This window comes from Alosa alosa, chromosome 4, assembly GCF_017589495.1.
Source record: "Alosa alosa isolate M-15738 ecotype Scorff River chromosome 4, AALO_Geno_1.1, whole genome shotgun sequence".
NCBI lineage: Eukaryota > Metazoa > Chordata > Actinopteri > Clupeiformes > Clupeidae > Alosa > Alosa alosa.
Window position 1 is genome coordinate 31,827,436 of NC_063192.1, and position 20,727 is coordinate 31,848,162.

Sequence of the window (20,727 nt, forward strand, 5' to 3'; positions counted from 1 at the left end):
ATATTTTGGTCAATGTAGTATACTCTGTAGTAATAGACGCTAAATCCACAAGATGGCGATCCTGTATAATGCGAGAGCAGTAGGCTAGGCTACTCCACTGTGACCCACTTCATCCGAAATGTGGGGGAGATTCAGAAACCAAGGTTATGCCTAGGCCTAGGATACTCAAGCGAAATGCCTATCACCGAGAGAAATGAAATACAACCTAAGAAACATTTTCCTTAAGAAAATATTAGGACAGCAGAATCAGTGTTAAACAAAAAAAGGAGATAAAACAGCATGTGGTCAACTCTTTCTGTTATTTCCCTGAGGAAGGCAAACTAAAAACTGTAGGCCTATGTGCAGGTGGCACTTTTCATCCTAGGCAATCATAATTTGCATAGTTGTACTTTGGACAACAAAAACTGGCCAAAACATGATAGCCTACCATCACATGATCTCATCACAAGAGCAAGAGGCTAGGCTGATATGTGAATTGCCCATATGTTTGAAGTTCACAGAGAAGACAGCAACTCTTTTCGTTATGTCACAATCTGATCACTTTATATACTGTATAGTATAGTACAGTGTATATATATTTGCATGTTTAATAATGCCATGAAACAACCCTGAAGTGCAAACATAAAGATCTGTTTTAGTCTTGCTTTTTTAGATCTTTAATAATTAACATAAGTAGATTACTCTTAGATAGAAATGCAGTAGTCCCTCACACCTCACCTCACAACACTGTCACAGGTATACTGTGAAGGCTTGACCTCTTTTTTTTCCTGCACAATTTTTACTGTACAGAATTAATTTGCCTCTCTCTCTCTCTCTCTCTCTCTCACACACACACACACACACACACAGTGAGAGAGACAGACATAGAGAAAAACAGAAAGAGGGCCTTTCTTCCTGTTCTGAGACACACTTGATCTCTGATAGAGCAGCTGAGCCCTGCATTTGTCTGTATTTCCAGTGTAGAGCAATTATTTTTGTAACAGAAAATATTGACGAAATAATTATCTGTTATCTGCAATTATTTGTTAGACCCATGTTGGTGAGGGGCTAACTTGGAGTGAGTGCCTAGACACATCAGCCAATAAGTAACTCTCAGAACTGAAGAGTTCTTAAATAGGATGTTAATCCCCCTTATATGATATTAACATGCTTGTGTGCATGTGTCTGACCGGGAAGGGAACTGTGCCACTGTCCCACCTTAAATTGGTAGATGTCCAATTACACTACATATTCTGTAAAATGTTCTGTGCTTTTGTTCATTTCAGTCTCACCACGTTGAAGGAGCCAACCACTGTTTTTCCCATATTCCAACTTAGATTGTCAATTAACAACGTGAATGGGTCATTTTGTTTTATTTCTGGGTGTTGGTTACATTAAAGGGGAGATCTGAGTGGTAGGGTATCTATCTTGCACGTGTGTCATGTTGCATTACTGTAAATAGGTAGGTCACTATTTCAATATAGCATCTTGATATTTTGAGATAACTTCTCATTAATTTGACATAATTATCTCATTATTTGAAGATAGTATCTCATTATTTCGAGATCTTGATCACACTTCACACTGTAGAACTATACTAATACTATTACTTATGTTGGACCGCCATCTACTGGGCGACTCCTAAATCATTATAGCACAATTAATATCCAACTCATGTTCTTAATACCTATAGCCTATGCTGAAGATATGATACATATATGATCAGAGATGATGCAAGGATACAAGGAAGTTTATTGTCACATGCATATAGTTACTGGAAGTAAGAAATGCAGTGAAATTATGTCTGGTGTCTATAATTCAGCCTATTTGTGCAAAGTGGGGGGGTAAAAAGTGCAGTAGAAGAGGGGTTTAGTAGATTAAGTGGCAAGGGCTGCATAAGAAAGATGGGGAGGATTGAATTGGGGCACCAACAAGGAGCACCCAAGAGCAACAGGGGCAAGGAAAAAACTCCCCTACCAAGGAAGAAACCTTGGGCAGATCCACGGCTCAAAGGCTAACCCAACTGCCAGGGTCTTGCTGTGTGTGTTGGGGGGATGACAGGGGAGATGGGATAGTGTGCTGTGTATGTGGGGAGAGGGCAGTGTGCAATAAGTGTGTTGGAGAAGCTTCCTGATGAAATAATGTGCTGTGTATGTAGGGGGAGAGGGGGGCAGTGTACTGCAAGTATGGTGAAGGGACTTACTATTGCAAGCAGAGTACTGTATTTATGATGTATGTGAGTGATGAAGATGTGTGTGTGGGCGGGAGGGGGCAGTGTGCTGTAAGTATGTAGAGGATGTGTGTTGAAGAAGATCCTGAAGACAATGTGCTGTGTATGTAGGGAGGGGGGGCAGTGTGTAGCAAGTATGTAGAGGAGGCTTACTGTAGCAAGCAGTGTGCTGTATGTACGTGAGGTGATGACAGTGATGATGTAAGTGTGTGTGTTTTTTTGTGTGTGTGTTGGGGGTGGGGGGGGGGGCAGAAAGGCTAGGCAATCAAGGACATGGGTAGATGGAGGAGAAATCAAAAATAATAAATAAAAAGTTCTGCAAGATGTGCAAAAGTTAGAGAAAGTCAGATATGTGTGTGTGTGTGTGTGTTTTTGACGTGTGATGGAATAAGAAAATAAATAACGTGTGATGAAATAAGGTCTGTAGCATAGGGTGAGGGATGTAAAAGTGCTAAAGGTCTTGTAGGTGTGTGTGTGTGGGGGTCATGAGTGCTCAGGAGTGAATGAGTGCAAAGTCAGTATAGTGTGAGTTCAGAGTTGGGAAATGTTTGAGAGTGCTGAGGAGTGAATGTGTGCAAAGTCAGTATAGTGTGAGTTCAGAGTTCGGATGGCCTGGGATAAAAAACTTCTCCTGAGTCTCTCAGTTCTGGCTTTGTGACTACATAGGCGCCTTCTTGATTTCAGCGGTAGAATAATCAATTGTTAGGATGAGAAGAGTCCTTCAGAATCTTTTGGGCTCTTAGGAGTACTCTTCTGAATATATCTTGTAGAGCAGGAAGTTGAGTTCTTATAGTAATGCTCAGCTGAGCTTCTACTCTCTGCAGAGTACTACAATCTCTAACTGTGGAGTTCCCATACCAGGTGATGATGCTACCAGTTAGAACACTCTCAACCGCTGAAGTGTAGAAGGCCTTCATGATGGATGTAGAAACTTTGAATTTCCTTAGCTGACGAAGGAAGTAGAGTCGTTGTCTGGACTTCTTCAGAACATATTGAGTGTTAACAGTCCATGTTAGGTCTTCAGTAATGTGGACACCAAGGTATTTAAAACTTGTGACTCTCTCTACAGGTTGCCCGCTGATCATTAGTGGGGTGTAACTGTAGTTCTGCTGCTGCCTTCTGTAATCCACTACCATTTCCTTGGTTTTATTGATATTCAATGTCAAGCTGTTAGATTGACACCACTGTGCCACCTCATCAACCTGATCCAAGTAGAGCTGTTCATTGTTGTTACTAATCAGGCCCAAGATCACTGTGTCATCTGCAAACTTGATGATGGAGGTATGACTACTGTTGGCTTTGCAGTCATGTGTGTAGATGTTGTCCAGCTTGATTTTGGAAGTATTGAGACCCGGGTATGCATGTAAAAATGGTGATCTACGAGGAATAAACTTCACAAAGTTATTCAGTGTGGACAATATTAAATAATGTAATAATATATAAGTATATACCGGTATATTCTTTTGATCCCATGAGGGAAATTTGGTCTCTGCATTTGAACTAATGAAACACACTCAGCACACAGTGAGGTGAAGCACACACTAATGCCGACGCAGTGAGCTGCCTGCTACAGCGGCGCTCGGGGAGCAGTGAGGGGTTGGGTGCCTTGCTCAAAGGCACTTCAGCCGTTCCTACTGGTCGGGGTTCGAACCGGCAACCCTCCGGTTACAAGTCTGAAGCGCCAACCAGTAGGCCACGGCTGCCTCAATATAGGCTAACACAATTAGGCTACAATGACTGGTCTGGACGGGTAATAATGACATACTAATTCTAAATATTGAGATAATCATCCCGAAATATTGACATAATATGTCGAAAATTTGACATATTATCTCAGAATAATGACAAGTTATCTCAAAATGTCAAGATGCTATCTCAAAATAATGAGAAATAATGAAAATAAATAGGCTACTATCTTGGGTCCGTGTAACGCTTTGCAGTGCTTTGTTCTATTTGCTCCATCCATCTGATCCAAATAAAAAATGTGTTCAATAATCCAATTTTCAATTTTTTTAACTGGTCAGCAAATAGATAAATGCTGCTATTTTCTACATTTGTCATTAGTCACACAAGATAAAGGAAAAAACAGAAACTGGATTGGAAACAAAAGTAAAATTCAGTTAATATTGGATTTGTGGCTTTTTTTTACCGTTTTTGTTGGGCTGAACCACAAGCTTTGTGACCTGATACACTGTAAAAAATAACACTACATCTTACTGCAGTAACACAAGGATACTTTACTTACTATAGGCTGACCTAGTGTTCTTACTAGAGTAACATTAGTAATGTGCCGAACTTGCAACAATGGGGTCTAAAACTTGAGATACACGAGTAAGCTTCACAACTCAGACCTGAGTAAACTGGACTCACGAGTGCACACGCCAAGACAGTTAGCAGAGGGAGCATTCTGATTCCACAGCCAACGGTCGGCAGTGTTACGGTGTGGCTGACTTTGGGATGGGAGGTAACGCAGCTTCACCAGTGACTTTGCTCTGTCCGGTAAGTTTACAGTATGTACAAATGTTTACAGTATAGGTTGAACTAACAGCATTTGTGCAAAACTGTACATTCGGCTCTTCATTAACAGCTGGGGTAATGTTAAGTTCAACTTGCTAAGAGCTAACTGATAGCAGCTATGCGGTTAACACTGCCTCAGACCATGCAGAGCAGAAAACAAATATTCTAGTTATCGAAGAACTAGGCTGTATAAATTTGCCAATAGCAGTTGTCTTCATGAGCTCTCTTAATGAAGTTTAGTTCTAACGTTAGCCATTTCTCATGAAGCATGCTAAGTTGATTCAAAAACGTGACCTTATACTGAGAAAGCCATGGTCTTTTATCTAAAATCTTTCGTTGTGATTTAGCAAGAGGACTTAGGTTGCAGTGTGTGGAATTTGAACTAATGTGCCGCTATTGAGGTGCAAAATGGCGTCATATAATTCCAACGTGGCCTGAAGCAATAGAGAAAATGAAGTTGCCAAATCATAATATTTTTAGCTTAACAGTCTCAAATAGGTCTCTGGAGAAATAATTTAATTTAACATTTAATGTGAAACTTAATCAGCTGTTTTAGTTAAACATGGCCAATAGAGTTGGAAACTGAAAAATGCAGAGCAATGAACTGGACATTATCTTGTGTGGATGTGAAGTCAGAATAAACATGAGAAGTTATCTCAAAATGTCAAGATAAAAACTCTGGTGAAAACAAAACCGGTTCCTCAATCAAGGCCATCCAGGGCAAATGCTTGGCGTATGCCCGAGCATGAAAACCACAGACTGTTCAAAGGCGTTAGGCTACTAGAGGAAGCTCCCCGCGGCTGTCACCCTACTGAACTCTAGCTCTGCATCCCGTGACAACCAACCAACTAAGCCCCCCCCGATGCCTCCCTTGCCTGTGCCTGTTGAGGTGTCCACCATTGGAAAACCTTGACGGGGACACCCACCCCCGAGGACAATTCTATCCCACCCATAGTGTTCCATTTATTTACCATCTGTAATTACCATACATGGCATTTTCTAAACTATTCATCCTGTACACGTTTCTTACTACTGTTATAATGTTACCACTACAGTACTGTTACCACACTGCACATTAACTGGTCTATATGGTTCATACAATATCCATATTTATTCTGAATAATTGCACATATTTATATATAATTTATATTACTCTAAACCACCTTCTGTAAAACCAACTGTATACTACTGTTTACACCGCATATTTCTTATCCTGTCTATGCACCACCTGTCTTTGGATATCACATTGCATTTTTCACAGTTAGATAAACTGCATTTTGTTGTCTTTTGTAAAAAATGACAAAGATCTAATCTGTGCCAACTATTTGTGTATATTCAAAAACTTTTACTGTCCAAATAAAGTTTTACAACTCAAAGTAAGGGTAACTCATTTAACAGTAGTAAATTTTTTGTTTTTTTACCGAGGGCATGAAGTTTTTACTAGTTGGAAGTAAGTAACTTTAAAGTCTTAACCTTCTAAGTAAGCATTTGTAGACATCAAGTAAACATAACTTTTGAAGAGAAAAGTTTTGTTTACTTAACTTATTTAAGAACCCACCCTTTTTTCAAGAACCATTACAATATTTTTACAGTGTACATAAACAGAGCGCGCGGTGTTGGTAATCACATTTTATCAGCGGATGTAGAGATGGAGGGCTATCAAACACAGTTCAGCTTGCATCAAGGTGCCAAGCGATAATGTCAGCTCGAGACCAGAACTTCAGATGCAGAGGGAGACATTGCTGCGTCCTGACACTTATGAGTAGGCTAGCCTACGTGTTCTACTCATGTCTCATAGGTAGAGAAGAGCTGTTCTGCTTTGGAGACCTACATGTTGTTGAAATTAATAAATAGATAAACTGATAAATTATTCACTGTTGTGTCTTCGTTTAAAGTGTTAAATAAGCAAAAATCGCCCCATGTCAAACAGTGCTTGGGGTAGGGTTTCATCGGGACCCTTTCCACAGGTGTATTAATCAAGCACCATGCAGTCTGCATTCATAATCAAGGTGCATGATTGTATACACCTGTGAAAAGGGACCTGATGAAACCCATGAATAGGCCTGTACCGCTCTGGGCCTGTATAGCCTAAACTGATGGATGGCAAAGCATTCTGCTTTGGGGAATTGTTTGCTATGGTAGGCTATGGCATGGCCATGGTATTCAAATATACTATATGTTCAACATAGGTTGAAAGTTATGTTTAACGTCCCATCTCCCAAAAAAATCGGCAAAGTTTTATTTATTAATCTATAAAGTAATGAGTAAAAATCACGAACAACTTCAGGCGGCGCTCTCGTCGACCAGCTAGATGGTGTTCTCCCCCCGGTGCTTGTGGTTCAGTCCAAACACAAGCGCAAAAAAGGAAAATTAGAAAATGTACGCATTATTTCAATTTTTAACTTCTGAACAGAAAACCATAACTGTGCTCAATTGAAAATCAAAATAAGCACCAATAACCCCTTTACTGTGCCGTCTTAAAGAATGGATAACAGATTTTAAAGCCTATTTTTATATTTTTTTCATGTGAATTCTTAAAATAGAACACAACACTGCAAAGTGTTACACGGACCATCTTGAAATAATGAGCTGATAGGTCAAAGTAATGAGAAGTTAACTCAAAATATCAAGATGCTATCTCGAAATAATGAGATGCTATCTTGAAATAATGAGATGATATGTCAAAATAATGAGTTGTGGCTTTTTCTTTTACTTGGCAGAAGCGGGCTTCCATACTATTTCGGTCATTCCATCTATTTAACAAGTCTGTGATCTGTGTCAATAAAATCTATTTTTGATAGAACAGTCATGATTTCAAGTTTATCCTGGGTCAGTGGTTTAAGCCCTGCCTGTTCACACATAATTAATTGTTACATTTTTGTTCTCTGGGTCTCCTTACGTTAAATTGAATCTTACCACTGCAAAAGCTTTTGGGGACCTTGCCAATAACTAAGGGGAGGGGGGAGAGCCTATGTTGCAAATGTAGCCAATCCTAGCGACTTCCTTGAATTGAAATCCTTCCTAGAGAGGTGCTCGTGTCAATAGCAGTAGTAAACTTATATATATAGGCTACTGAGGAGCTGTACCAAAAAATACAACTGTACAATTGTACGATTTTACTATTTATTACCTGCAGCTTGATGTTAAAAGATATTCATCATCAAGGACATCATTCAAACTCTAAAGTAAGTAGCCTAACTGTATGAAGGTTTAGAGCAACAATGTTGTTCTTTATCTAGATCTGCTTCAAACTCATTATAATGCCACAATGACTTATGGAAAATCTCACACGTGTGTTGGAAGATTAGGCTTATTGGTACATCGGTCATGTTAGTTAGGCCTATTTGCTACTTGTGAGAGTCCTGTGTGTGCTGCCTGTGCAATAATGCTCCAGGGTGTCATTTAAGAAGACGTTTGACGATAAGAAAGAGGTTGAGTAACACACAATTATGTGACACATTGCCGGAACACTTGATTTTGCTTGCGCTACGTAATATTGGGTATGGGCATGGATATCAATTTGATGGTGTTTATTGTCTCTATTTGCTTTGTCTCTTTCAGCTGAAGTCTGTTGTTTCACATCCTTGACCGTGTTAGGCAACTTCCTCTACACTGAAGTGGTAGTGTGTTGCCTGTCATGCAGTTATACATGGATTTCTATGCAACGTCACGATAACATGCGTGCGCAACTAAGATAATCAAATGAGTTTTTGTGCTGAAAACTGCACCAATTCGAAATCACGATGGTTAGAGAATGTTCAATATGTTCAATATCCCTAACGGAATGCATGTCTTCAACAAAAATGACAAAATACGATGTTATATTAATAATGCAAATGAACGGCAAACTCTGAAATATAGTCTGAAATATGGAAGCTGAAATAGGCCTAACTGGCATGACCGATGTAGGTCGATAAGCCTTCCAACACACACGGCGCAACAATCTAATCATAGAATTACAATTATTTAAGTATGTGTATGGTATATAGCCTACTTGGGATGCCTAAATGCAGATGTCAAAGTTTTCTATTTTCGTATTTATGTGAATGTATATGTAGATCTGAAGTTTAAACAGTAGGCCTAGCTGTGACGTGTCACCTGACATCACCATCAAATTAGAGGATACAGAACTATTAATGTGTTTAATTTTTTTATTTACTTGTGATGAATCAGATTTTAGCCCAGACACAAATGCAATTAAGTTATGAAACGAGACGTTGCCAGAATAGTTTGCCATTATATTTGTGTCTATGTGATAGCCTGTGTAGGCTATCTTTTATTAGGCTTGAGGTAAAAGCAGAGAAAGGAACATGTGATTTAGTCTGAGCTGCATCAAAATCTAAGGCTATATGTTCTTTAAGCCTACACATTTTCTCATTTTCTTACTTGACCTTTTTTTTCCAAATGTCTGGTTAAAGCTGCAGTTGGCAGGTCTGACAGATTTTGAATGTTTACAACTCTCATGCCCCTCCCCCACTACCACTGAGCACCCCCTCATTGAGTTTGTGCTCGTCAGTGTGCACCAGACTGTGATTGACAGTCAGATCTCACACAGCCCTGCTCTGATTGGACCAGAAGAACCGGGGGCTGTGGATTTTTGCAAAACAAATAACAGGCTCTAGGTGGAGGTAGAAGTACGGGTTCTTTTCTAAAACCAGCTGATTTATGTTTTTCTGTCGGAGCATAGTGTCGGTTTCAGTGAATATGATCACTAAAATCTTGCCAAATGCAGCTTTAAGTGACACCCCGAAACATTATTGCACAGGCAGCACACAGTAGGACGCTCACAAGAACTGGCATAACCGATGTAGGAGTAGGCTAAGATATAGTCTAAGCCTAATATGTTCATATATCTTCCAACAAACATAAAAACGGTGCAACAATCTAATGTTAAATAATTACAATTATTTCCCGGAATGTTCCCTAAAGGTATAGTTTTGTACAACTATTAGGGAACCTTTAGGGAACGTTCCCTGATGGTTATATTAAGGATACATTTTTATCCATTAAGGAACATTCCCAGAATATTACCTAAAGGTATAGTTTTGTGCAACTATTAGGGAACCTTTTGGGAACTAATTAGCTTTCCGTCTGGTTCAACCATGTTTTCAATAAACAGCACCGGAGCTCGTAATTTATCTTTTGTTAGTTCCCAGCATGCATTAAAGAATGTAAATTGAAAGTCAGTTGCCGTGTTTATTATTGTTTTGATTTCAAACAGTATGGTTGAAACAGTTTATAGCCTTCTCTTGCTGGTGTTTTGAATAATAACATGACGGGATATTAAAAATGGTTTAGTTAGGCTAGTTTATTGTTTATTATTTATTATGACACACCGTAAACGTGAAAGTACTAGGTATAACCTGGTATATACAGCTGATTCTTAGCAGTGACATGAAGGAGGAGGGTACAGCTATCGCCGGTGCAGACATGAAATAAGTACCAATGATTACACGCAGAAGGCATGATGAATGTATATGATGAATGAATGACTATCAGATTTGATACATGCACTTGAACTCTCTCTTATAGTGAGCTGATATCTCCCAAATCAAATTATAGGCCTACTCAGTGCTCGACTTTTCTCTGGTCGAGTTTTAAACATGGTTCAAATAACGTTCCGCGAATGTTCCCGGAACCAAAGATTTAACAATGAAGGAACGCTCCGCCGCTGTCAAGAAAACTTTCCTGAACGACCGTGAGTGAACATTAGCAGCGAACGAGCAGCGAACATTCCCGCATCCTTCCGCAAACGTCCGCGGAACGTTCCCCGAACCAAAAATTGTTTGCTGGGAACAACTTGGCAGACACGCTTTCATGAACAATAACAAATTAGCGTAGATAACAGCAAGTTAAGGATATTTGTTGTGTGTTTTATTGTGAGACATGCGTTTCGTTTGGAGTGGCATAGGCTACCGGTAGGCTATCAAAAGCACTTTTGGACTGTTTGATTATATTGCTAAATGTTGGGACTGATGGGCACTGAAATTTTGGGGGTATTTGATGGTTCGTTTCATGTAGTTAAAAGAGTGTCAGGATTTCCACCCACTGTTTATTGCGAGACAAGGCAGCTGCTTTCATTCATTCATTGAATGTGTGCTGTGCTGTAATGGAAACCTTATTGCGTAGCCATGTAGCCTAAATTGACTTATTTTTTAATCATGCATGCTTTAGTTTTTATTAAATTCGTAGGCTGGAATGCCTCGCGGCAACAATTGTGTTTAGGCTAGTGCTGCTTCAGCCTCTGGCAAGCTCAGAAGGGGGCGGCAAGTGACTGGTATCTTGAGAGCGACAACGACTTTTTATTGGCAACAGTAGGAAGTGTATATTCAAAGATCTTTGAATACCGCAAACCTCTCTGGTATAATGTAGCCTGATTGGAAGTAGGTAACAAAACTAGTGACAGTGGCTGTAATGTCGCAGCAGCCAACGGGAAAAAAAAGAACTATTGCGGGATCTATCACAAACATATTATTAGATTTCACCTAAGTTAGCTATTTTTTTTTCTCCATGTCACTTCTGGGGCTCCATAGATTCGCCCATTTTAACGCAGCTGTTTCAAGTTGTGAGATTTCCATATGAAGGAGGAGGCGATGGGATTTTGAAGTTCCCTGTATGTTTATTTTGCATACTGAACTGCCGTTATTCAACTATGCCAAGGTTCCTAAGAAATGCGACAGTCCTTAAGAAAATATTGGTGAATAGCAATATTTTTTGTTGTTTTTTTTAGAAATCTATTTAAGATTTATCTTAAGATTTTTTTTGTGAATCCAGCCCCTGGCCTGTGGTAAATTATTGCATAGAATCTAAAACAGATATGGCCAGTATCATTAGTATCAAAGAATGTACTGTAAATAACTGAAACTGTGTTGTTTTATTTCAGGATGGATGTGTCCTCAAATTGGGAAGTTGACTTAATCACTCCACTCTGTGCTTTGGACAACCCTCCTTCCCCCCCTGAGCTGAGAGATAAAGATAGCTTTCATGTCTTTATCAGCTACAGCAGCTGTGATTCACAATGGACCCAAAGCCTCATCACCTGGCTGGAATCATCTCAGTGTGGTCTACTGACCTGCTATCATGAGAGAGACTTTGTTCCAGGCTGCAGCATCCTGGACAACATGACAAACTGCATTCAGAAAAGTCAGAAAGTGCTCCTTGTCCTCAGTCAGGACTTTGTGAGGAGTCGCTGGTGTCTGCTGGAGGCCAACCTGTCCCTGTTTCGAGACTGTCTGGAGTGCAAGCCTTTGGTTCCAGTGCTACTGGAACCTGACATCACCATCCCTATCTACCTATGCCACATAACATACCTGGACGCCAAAGACCCAGAGTTCCACAGTAAACTGTTAAAAGTACTCTGCACCCCCAATAACCAGCTGCAAGGTTCCAGTGTGGTGCCTTTCCAGCCACCCTCGGTCTACAATGGCAAAGCTCTGCCGCCTCTCACATCTGTGAATGAGGAGGGCCTTCACAGGTGGGAGGCAGGTGTGTTCAGTGACCAAGGAGTCCCAGAGCAGCTGCGCTTAGTGGTGCAGAATGAGGAGAGGTACATTGCAGCTATCAGGATGGTTAACAGTGTCTCTCAAACAAAGGTCTGGGTCCGGTCTTTGGGCTTTAGGCTATTGTTATATTTTCTTGGAATAGCATTTATTTTATGTTTAAGCTTCCCAATAACTATTTGTATTGGAAAATATGGTCCATCAGCAGCAATTTACATTTCCGCTCAATTGGCTTTTATCTATAGACTATGTTTTTTGCACATAGACAATGATAAGTATTTAACGCATGAAATGCAGAAGTGCACTGGCAAAGCTAATGTTTCTCTTTCTGATGAGAAGATTCTAATAGGCTGTCAGTCACGAACCAAACTGTACTTCGTGTATGTATCTTTGGATGGATGCAAGCTCATGTTCAATGAGACTTACCAGTCAGCCCTTGCTGAGGAGATGTTCCAAAGGGCCTTGCTCCACTTCTCTTCAGGATATGCCTGCTGTTTAGCCAAAATGCACTTCCCGTTCGACATTTCCAGCTCAAATGGCCACTTGGAAGGTGGCGTGTGCTTCTGTCAGTATGTCTCTCAACAGCTGAAGAACGACAGGTGGTCATAGGATTCCAACTACGCTTAAAGGAATTCTGTGACATGCTCTTGCAAGACCTGTGGATGTCAGACCAAATGGCTGCTTTGATGCATTGCACTGTTAATATAATATATTTCTAGCTTGATTGATTCAGCCCTTGCTTTGCTGCACACACTAGGGTTGTGATACAGGCCCATCAAGAAGTCATGCGAAATTGACCTCACCTCACTGAACTAGAAATGGATGCAAAACACTTTTCCAGCTGGGAAAAAGGCTGAGTGAAAATCCTCAGTAAGTGGCACACAATGGAGCTAAATGGACAAAGGATTTATCTAATCATGTCTCTGGTGTTTCTCTTTCCAGAAAATACAAAGCTCATTAAAATTATTTAGAAAGGGAGCAAAGGGATTCAGTGATGGAAGGTATATATATATATATATATGTAAGCAGGTTCGGTCGACCAACGTGAGACAATAAAGAGTCAAGTGTCAAAAATGTTTACAATTTATTTGAAACCAAGCTCATGGGAGAAGGAAGGAGGAGTCAGAGGTTGCCACCCACCACTGGGACCTTGAATAAATAAGATACACCAGATCAGTCACAAGGAATAAAGTGTAAGGCTATTTGCACCCCTGGTACAATTAGCAGTGTATGCTATTCGTACCCTGGTGCAATAAGAAGTGAATTCTATTCGTACCCGGTGCACACAGCAATGTGTCCTATTAGTACCCGTCTGGTACAAATATCAATGTATGCTATTCGTACCCCGGTGCACACAGCAATGTGTTCTATTAGTACCTCGCCTGGTACAAATATCAATGTATGCTATTCGTACCCCGGTGCACACAGCAATGTGTTCTATTAGTACCTTGTCTGGTACAAATATCAGTCTATGCTATTTGCACCCCTGTGCATTTAATCTGGCATATTGATCACACAATGTAATAATATATATATATTTTTTAATAACAAGCAACATGTTTTTTGTTGTTACATATTAACAGAGTGTAAATAGCTCAGCTGTGTAATCACTCTGAGTAAGGTATGCTGTTTGTACAGTTAGAAGTGGATGCTATTCGTACCCAGGTGTTTATAGTACTGCATGCTATTTACACCCTGGTGCATGAACTAGCTAATTGTTGCAATCAAAACTTCCGTTTGAGAAACGATTTCTTATTCAAATTGCGCACCTTCTCTCCAGAGACGTTGGTACACATGCACACTCACTCCGCCAAAACGCATCACGTGGGAATCGAACCCCGGTCTCCCACGTGCCAGCCCTTGCCTGTCACCACTGCACGATCTGCTTCAACAAGAAGTTGAGGTTTGCAGGTAAACTTATAGTTTATAGGCCTGGACGTCATATTTACGAAATTTCTGTTAGCTAACAAACTGACGGTTGTATGTGTTCACTGAACAAAGATTATGAAAATAAAACACAACTTTTCCATCTCAACTTTAATTTGAACAGATATTAGTGCTGAAACCGTTCAGAATTCTTCACTTTCTGCTGACGAAAAAACGAATGTCGGCCATGTTTTTTGGGCAAGCGAGCAACATGTTAGAGGGGATGCATCCCCTCTATTGAAATCCGAAAACTTCTTATTACAGTGCATGAAAATGCACTGTACTGTTCTTCCTAGGCAACTTCTTCTTATTATTACAGTGCATGAAAATGCACTGTACTGTTCTTCCTAGGCAACTTCTTATTATTATTATTCCGCTTACCACTTTTTCCGTACGCTATTTCTCTTGAACAGAGAACTTAGAAACTTCATTCAAACGGGTTGGTATGACTTTTCAACTTTTCAACTTTTTAAACTATTAAAGAAAAACTTTTTAAAAATCCCCATAGACTTAACATTGCCGATTGTTACATCATAATACGGCCGTTAAGCAATTAGAATCCTATAGCAGGTGTTCAGGCCACCTGCAGCCTCATGCTTTAAGCATACAATCTGGGTCAATTAAGTCTGCCCAACACTGTTTCAAAATAAAAGTCCTCACTACAATAATCCACTGTTAAACAATGTAACCAATTAAACTACTGAACTTTTTACATTCAACTTTTAAACGGTCTACTTTTAAACTATCATTAAACTATCTATCTATTAAACTAGCTGTCTATCAACAACTTTTAAACTATCTACATTCAACTTTTAAACTTTTAAACTATATACATTCACTAGCTGTCTATCAACAACTTTTAACTTGTCATCAACTATGTCAACACTTTTCATCAACTATGACTCCTACCCACTGTAGCTAGTTAGCATGGTTAGCAAAGTTAGCATGTTAGCATCGCTAACATTGTTAGCATTTTTAACAAAACTCCTAAAAATGATTAGCTAGGTTAGCTAAGTAACATGGTTAACATAGTTAGCATGCTAGTATGCTAGTTAGCATTTTTAGCAAAACTGCTAAAAATTATTAGCTAAGTTAGCTAAGTAACATGGTTAGCATAGTTAGCATGTTAGCATGTTAGTTAGCATTTTTAGCAAAACTGCTAAAAATGATTTGCTCGGTTAGCTAAGTAACATGGTTAGCATAGTTAGCATGCTAGCATGCTAGTTAGCATAGTTAGCATAACTGCTAAAATGATTAGCTAAGTTAGCTAAGTAACATGGTTAACATAGTTAGCATGCTAGCATTGTTAGCATGTTAATTAGCATAGTTAGCATAACTACTAAAATGATAAGCTTGGTTAGCTAAGTCACATGGTTAACATAGTTAGCATGTTAGCATTGCTAACATGTTTAGCAAAACTGCTAGAAAATGTTAGTTCAGTTAGCTAAGTAGCATGGTTAGCATGTTAGCATTGCTAGCACTGCTATAAAACATTAGCTAAGTAGCATGGTTAGCAGAATTAAAAATATTAGCATAACTGCTAGTAAACATTAGAGCCATTCCAACTTTCAGTTATCACCATTAAACTATTTGAATATCAACATTCATTAAACTGCTAGAAAACGTTATCGTCAAATATCTACCTATACACAGCCATTAAACTATTTGAATATCAACATTCATTCAACTTCCAGTCTGTCAACAAGCAGTTCCCAGGCTAATCAGAACACTGGCACAGGTGTCACCTGTGAGGAATTCAACTGTCTCAGCCTCTAAGCATACAATCTAGCTCTACCTGAACTACACATCCTGTTAAAGTGTTTCCTGTGTGTCAAAATAAAAGTCCCAGCCATATCTCATGCATTCAGCATTATATCTCCAGAACGGCTTGACGTACATGCTTCAAATTTGATACGAGTGTTTTTATGGACTCAAAGATGAAGTGAGTTGATGTTGGAGGTTGAAGGTCAAATGTCAAGGTCAAAAACACCTTGAGTGTTATAACTCAAGAATGCCATGTCACACAAGATTCAAATTTGGTTACTCCAAAAGCACCTTTGCAGGTATCACAAGGTCAACAGCCCCACCAACACCCTAACCAGCAGATTGCATCCCCTCGTGTAATTCCTCGGAATTGCATTTCTAGTTTTTGTTGTTATGTAACAGGGTGTGAATAGCCCAGTTGTGTGGCCAAGGCTATTCGTACATATATATATATATATATATATATATATATATAAGATACAAGGATTTTATTTGTCACAAAAATGCAGTCTCTCAACTGAGACATCTGCCATCTAAGTGTCCATGGTCAGGATGTGAATTGTCGTTTTAAATATTATTGGCCCTTGTTCTTACCCTTTTTGTGTATATATCCTGCAGGTATAGGGAGAATTGCTCTGATGGTGCGTTCAGCACTCTGTAGGGCACTGCAGTGACAGGCTGTACAGTTCCCATAGCAGGTTATAATGCTACCCGTTACAACACTCTCCATTGCTGAAGAGTAGGAGGCCTTCAAGATGGATGTTGACACCTTGAATTTCCGCAGCTGACGTAGAAGTATATTCTTTACCTGGATTTCTTTAGAGTGTGCTGTGGTCCATGTGAGGTCCACTGTGATGTGCACACCGATATATTTAAAACGTTTAACCCTTTCCACATTTCTTTAATGGTGTGTAACTGCTCTGCTGTCTCCTGTAGTCAACCACCAATTCATTAGTTTTGCTGATATTCAAGTTGTTGGCACCACTGTGCTGTATCCTCTACCTGATGCAGGTAGGCCTGTTCATTGTTGTTGCTGATAAGGCCCACTACCACTGTGTCATCCGCAAATTTGATGATGGTGGTGTGACTGCTGCTGGCTCTGCAGTCATGCGTGTAGATGTTGTACAGCAAGGGGCTCAAAACAAAGCCTTGTCTGTCTCTCCTTGATTCCTCCATCCTCCTTCCTTCCTTGTTTCCTTCACACAATTAATTAAGAGGCCAGGACAGAAGGAAAGAAGGCTAGGACAAAAGGAAAGGAGCATGGATAAATAGAGAAATGAGACACACCCCAGGTATCAAAAGGTTGTTGCTGCACCATCTCAGATTTCATTCAGAGTCAGACCTTGTCTATATCAAGAATGGGTCCTAAAACCAAAGCCTGCAAAATATTTCTGTTCAAATCCTGTGTCTTCATATTTTTATTCAGCTCTTGAAATTACTTCAGTTTTACAGCCTGAAACACAATCTGAAATCACATTGTGATCACAATGTTTGGGCATTAATATAATGAAAAGTGTTATTCATAGGCAGCCCAAACTTTGAAGGGTGGGAGACAAACCTGTTCTCAGTATGACTCAACTGTTAAAAGTTTGTACGGCATTATCATTTCTACTTGGCCAGATTTGGAAAAAAGTGCAAAAAGTATAAACTAGTATACACTTGTAGTGTAAACTTGTTTTTGTGCGCATTTGTTATCAATCATAATTTTTTTCTTAACATGCTATATTTGATTAATGTTGTACCAATATCTGAGCTATCCACATATAATGGGCTTGAAGATTTTAAGGATTAAACAAGGGGAGGTTGTGTTTTTTGGTCATTTTCATTGGATTAAAATGGTATGAGTATAGCCATGAAATGGGATAGATTGAAAACCCTTGGAAAACTAAAAAATATATAGGCTATTTTTATTGTTCATATTATGTATGTATACAGATAATGTATGTGTTGCACACCACTGTCACAGCACATTGTAACTGAACGCTAAAAGCAACTGATTCACAAATCTCCACATATAGATATTGTAGATAGATACTTTATTGATCCCCAAGGAGAAATTCAAGGTCTCAGTAGCATACAGACATCACACACAACATGCACTTACAGCAGAAAAAGTAATATAAGTATATACATATAAAAAACTCCACTGTACAATGGAGACAGTAGAAGATAAGAAAATACTAAATACAGAGCCGGACAGTAACGGAGTACATTAACTTAAGTACAATTTTGAGGGATCTGTACTTTACTCGAGTATCATTTTTGGGGAGTACTCATGACTTTACTCAAGTACATTTGAGAGGTAAATATTGTACTCTTTACTCCACTACATTTCTATCCATAACTGTGAGTACCCGTTACTTCTTCTAAAAAAGAAGGAAAAAAGAAAAATCTCGGAAACCCTCAATTTGTTGTTTCCCTCTCAAACGTGATTGGATTGTGCAGGCGCCACTGATTGGGACAGCCTATCAGCAATCACATTCAGCTTTCCGCCAAAATCAACTTCATGGTCAGATTTAGATAAGAGACGAAACCATGGACGAAACAATGGATGAAGACACAGCAGGTCCATCCCGGGAATGTGCCAACCTGTGGCCCCACCTCACCAGACTATTTCAATTTTCTGAACAAGTTAATGATAGTTTTTGCTTCAAGTATTTCAATTACAAAATAGTATTTTGTATTTGAAATACGTATTTTAAATACATGTATTAGAAATACTGCCCATCCCTGGCAACATGGTAAAAAGATGAAAATGACTTGATTTTACTTCCAATTCATTTTACATTCTCCAAGGTATTAACATTACCATTTTTCATAACTCCATGTAGGACGTTTCTGTACATAAATGTAAGCACTGTGGCAGTAGTAATGCAATATTTAGAAAATGTAGGCTACTCTTGTACTCTTAATACTCAAGTACTTTTAAAAACAGGTACTTCAGTACTTTTACTTAAGTAGACATCTGACTGTCTACTTAAGTAAAAGTACTTTTTACTTTTACTTGTACTTGAGTAAAATTTAGCAAAGGGTATCCGTACTTTTACTCAAGTAATGAAGCTGTGTACTCTGTCCGCCTCTGACTAAATATACTATATAAACTAAATCAAATATCCACATAGTGTGCTTAAGGATGATCAAGCATGAGGCGCTTGCAGTGACAGGGCAGGAACTGAGCCTGTAACTCTGTGTGCATGGTAAGGTGCTCTGAGAGTGAGTGTCATGGTGATGGTGCAACAGTCCAACAGTGCTCTTGGAAAGTGAAACGTGACACAATCTTAAACTCAGTGACGGTCATACAATGTCAGTATAACTTGCGCTGGTCTTTCACCCTCATAACTGTACACAGTCTACCCTACTGCAGTGTTTACTCACTGCATGGATGAACTGAAGGAAACACTTCATTAAACACATTAACACACATTGAACAAGTTCACGTATAGCCTAACACCACTCCACACTTCAACAGTAAGTTTTCCCAATAAAGTTCCACTATTTTGGCATCTGTAAAAGTACTGTGTGATTTTTCTGTCATGCCACCACCACCAACATGTGCATCAAATGATGCACGATAAAATCATGATCATAAATACTTCAAAGTCAAAAAATCAATGGCCAAATGCACTGCACATTACAAACAAACGAACACAAAAATCATCAGGAAATATTCTTAGTGCAGCCATACACAACTTTTACAGTTTTAACCCGATATGGTCATGATATTAAAAAAAATAAAGTTAGACTCAAGTAATCACAGAGCCATCTTTGTTTTGTGACAGCGAGAGAAACAGACATTTACTGTACACAAAGAATAGTAAACAAAAGTCTGGACCCATATATGGAAAACCTGGCTTAATGTTAATAGGGTTATTTTGAATATCTTGGTGTACCAATGGTGTGCCGGTACCCCAGATATCCCAAATCAAACCTAAAACTATGTATGATTATATTGTGTTTTATGGAGGGGAAAAAGTAAGCGTCAGTTCTAGTATAGCTTTTTATGTGTCTTTAGCCCTATGAGGTAGAGGTAGCCTATTAAGGTCACAACATATACATCTATGAGCTACAGTTTGACTCACATATTTTGCAAAATACATGATATAGGCTATGCATGCAAAAACTATAAAATAAAACAATGTAATTTCAAACCTAAGGAGAAGACCAGTAAAAACACTTAAAGATCAATGCCTTGTAGCGAAAAAATCAAACAAGAAAACCAATGATGTTCATAAAATTATATTTAGGATGGAATTCCAGTGGATATACAGTATCATGCTGTCCCAGCAGAATGATGCAGCGTATGTGATGGTGTAATAACTGACCTCTGCCAAGACTCAAGCCGAGCGCTGTGGTTGTCATCACAGGCAGAGGAGCTGCTGGTTGGAGTTCTGGTGGTCGAGGCCGTGGACCATAGTGGAACACCTGCATGTCTGCGCCTGCTGATGCTGGGGCATGGAGCTGGTCCTACCTGTGAGACAGATGCCAGTATGGAGGATAGGTAGGCCCGATATGCTGAAGACAAGTATGCAAAGACAGCACCCCTCGAAGTTACAGGCAAGGAGAGGTGGTGAGAGAGTGAGCTGCCACTGCTTCTACCACTTCCAGAATGTTCCAGAGAGGATTCTTTTGCCTGATCAAGCTGTTGGAGGGAACGGCAAAAAGTCCCATTCACTGACATTAGTAAATAAATGCATTACTTTTTTAACATCTACAATCCACAGTAGGAGTTGCATTGATGTGTGCTACACCACTAGACAACAGACCTGAGGTAATACAATTGCATCCTTCTGTACAATCTTGATGGTTTGACAA

General features: G+C 39.3%; 1 protein-coding gene across 3 annotated transcripts; it reads left to right on the forward strand.

Moving 5' to 3' along the window:
* The first annotated feature begins 7,819 nt into the window (after nucleotides 1-7,819).
* Nucleotides 7,820-13,359, forward strand: LOC125293732. 3 transcript variants are annotated; one of them, XM_048241824.1, is made up of 2 exons: nucleotides 7,820-7,911; nucleotides 11,610-13,359. In XM_048241824.1, the coding sequence occupies exon 2, from the start codon at nucleotides 11,611-11,613 to the stop codon at nucleotides 12,832-12,834; it is 1,224 nt and encodes a 407-aa protein (XP_048097781.1). In that variant the 5' UTR covers nucleotides 7,820-7,911; nucleotide 11,610; the 3' UTR covers nucleotides 12,835-13,359. The 3 variants fall into 3 exon arrangements, with proteins under 3 accessions (XP_048097781.1, XP_048097782.1, XP_048097780.1); XM_048241825.1 differs by lacking the exon at nucleotides 7,820-7,911 and adding an exon at nucleotides 8,295-8,346; XM_048241823.1 differs by lacking the exon at nucleotides 7,820-7,911 and adding an exon at nucleotides 11,395-11,423.
* Nucleotides 13,360-20,727: the final 7,368 nt, after the last annotated feature.

Bases quoted from the DNA above. Each gene is read 5' to 3' on its own strand.
- LOC125293732 (XM_048241823.1), top strand. From the start codon at position 11,398: ATGCGACAGTCCTTAAGAAAATATTG. The intron at 11,424-11,609 runs GTGAATAGCAAT...GTTTTATTTCAG, and splicing joins CAGTCCTTAAGAAAATATTG to GATGGATGTGTCCTCAAATT.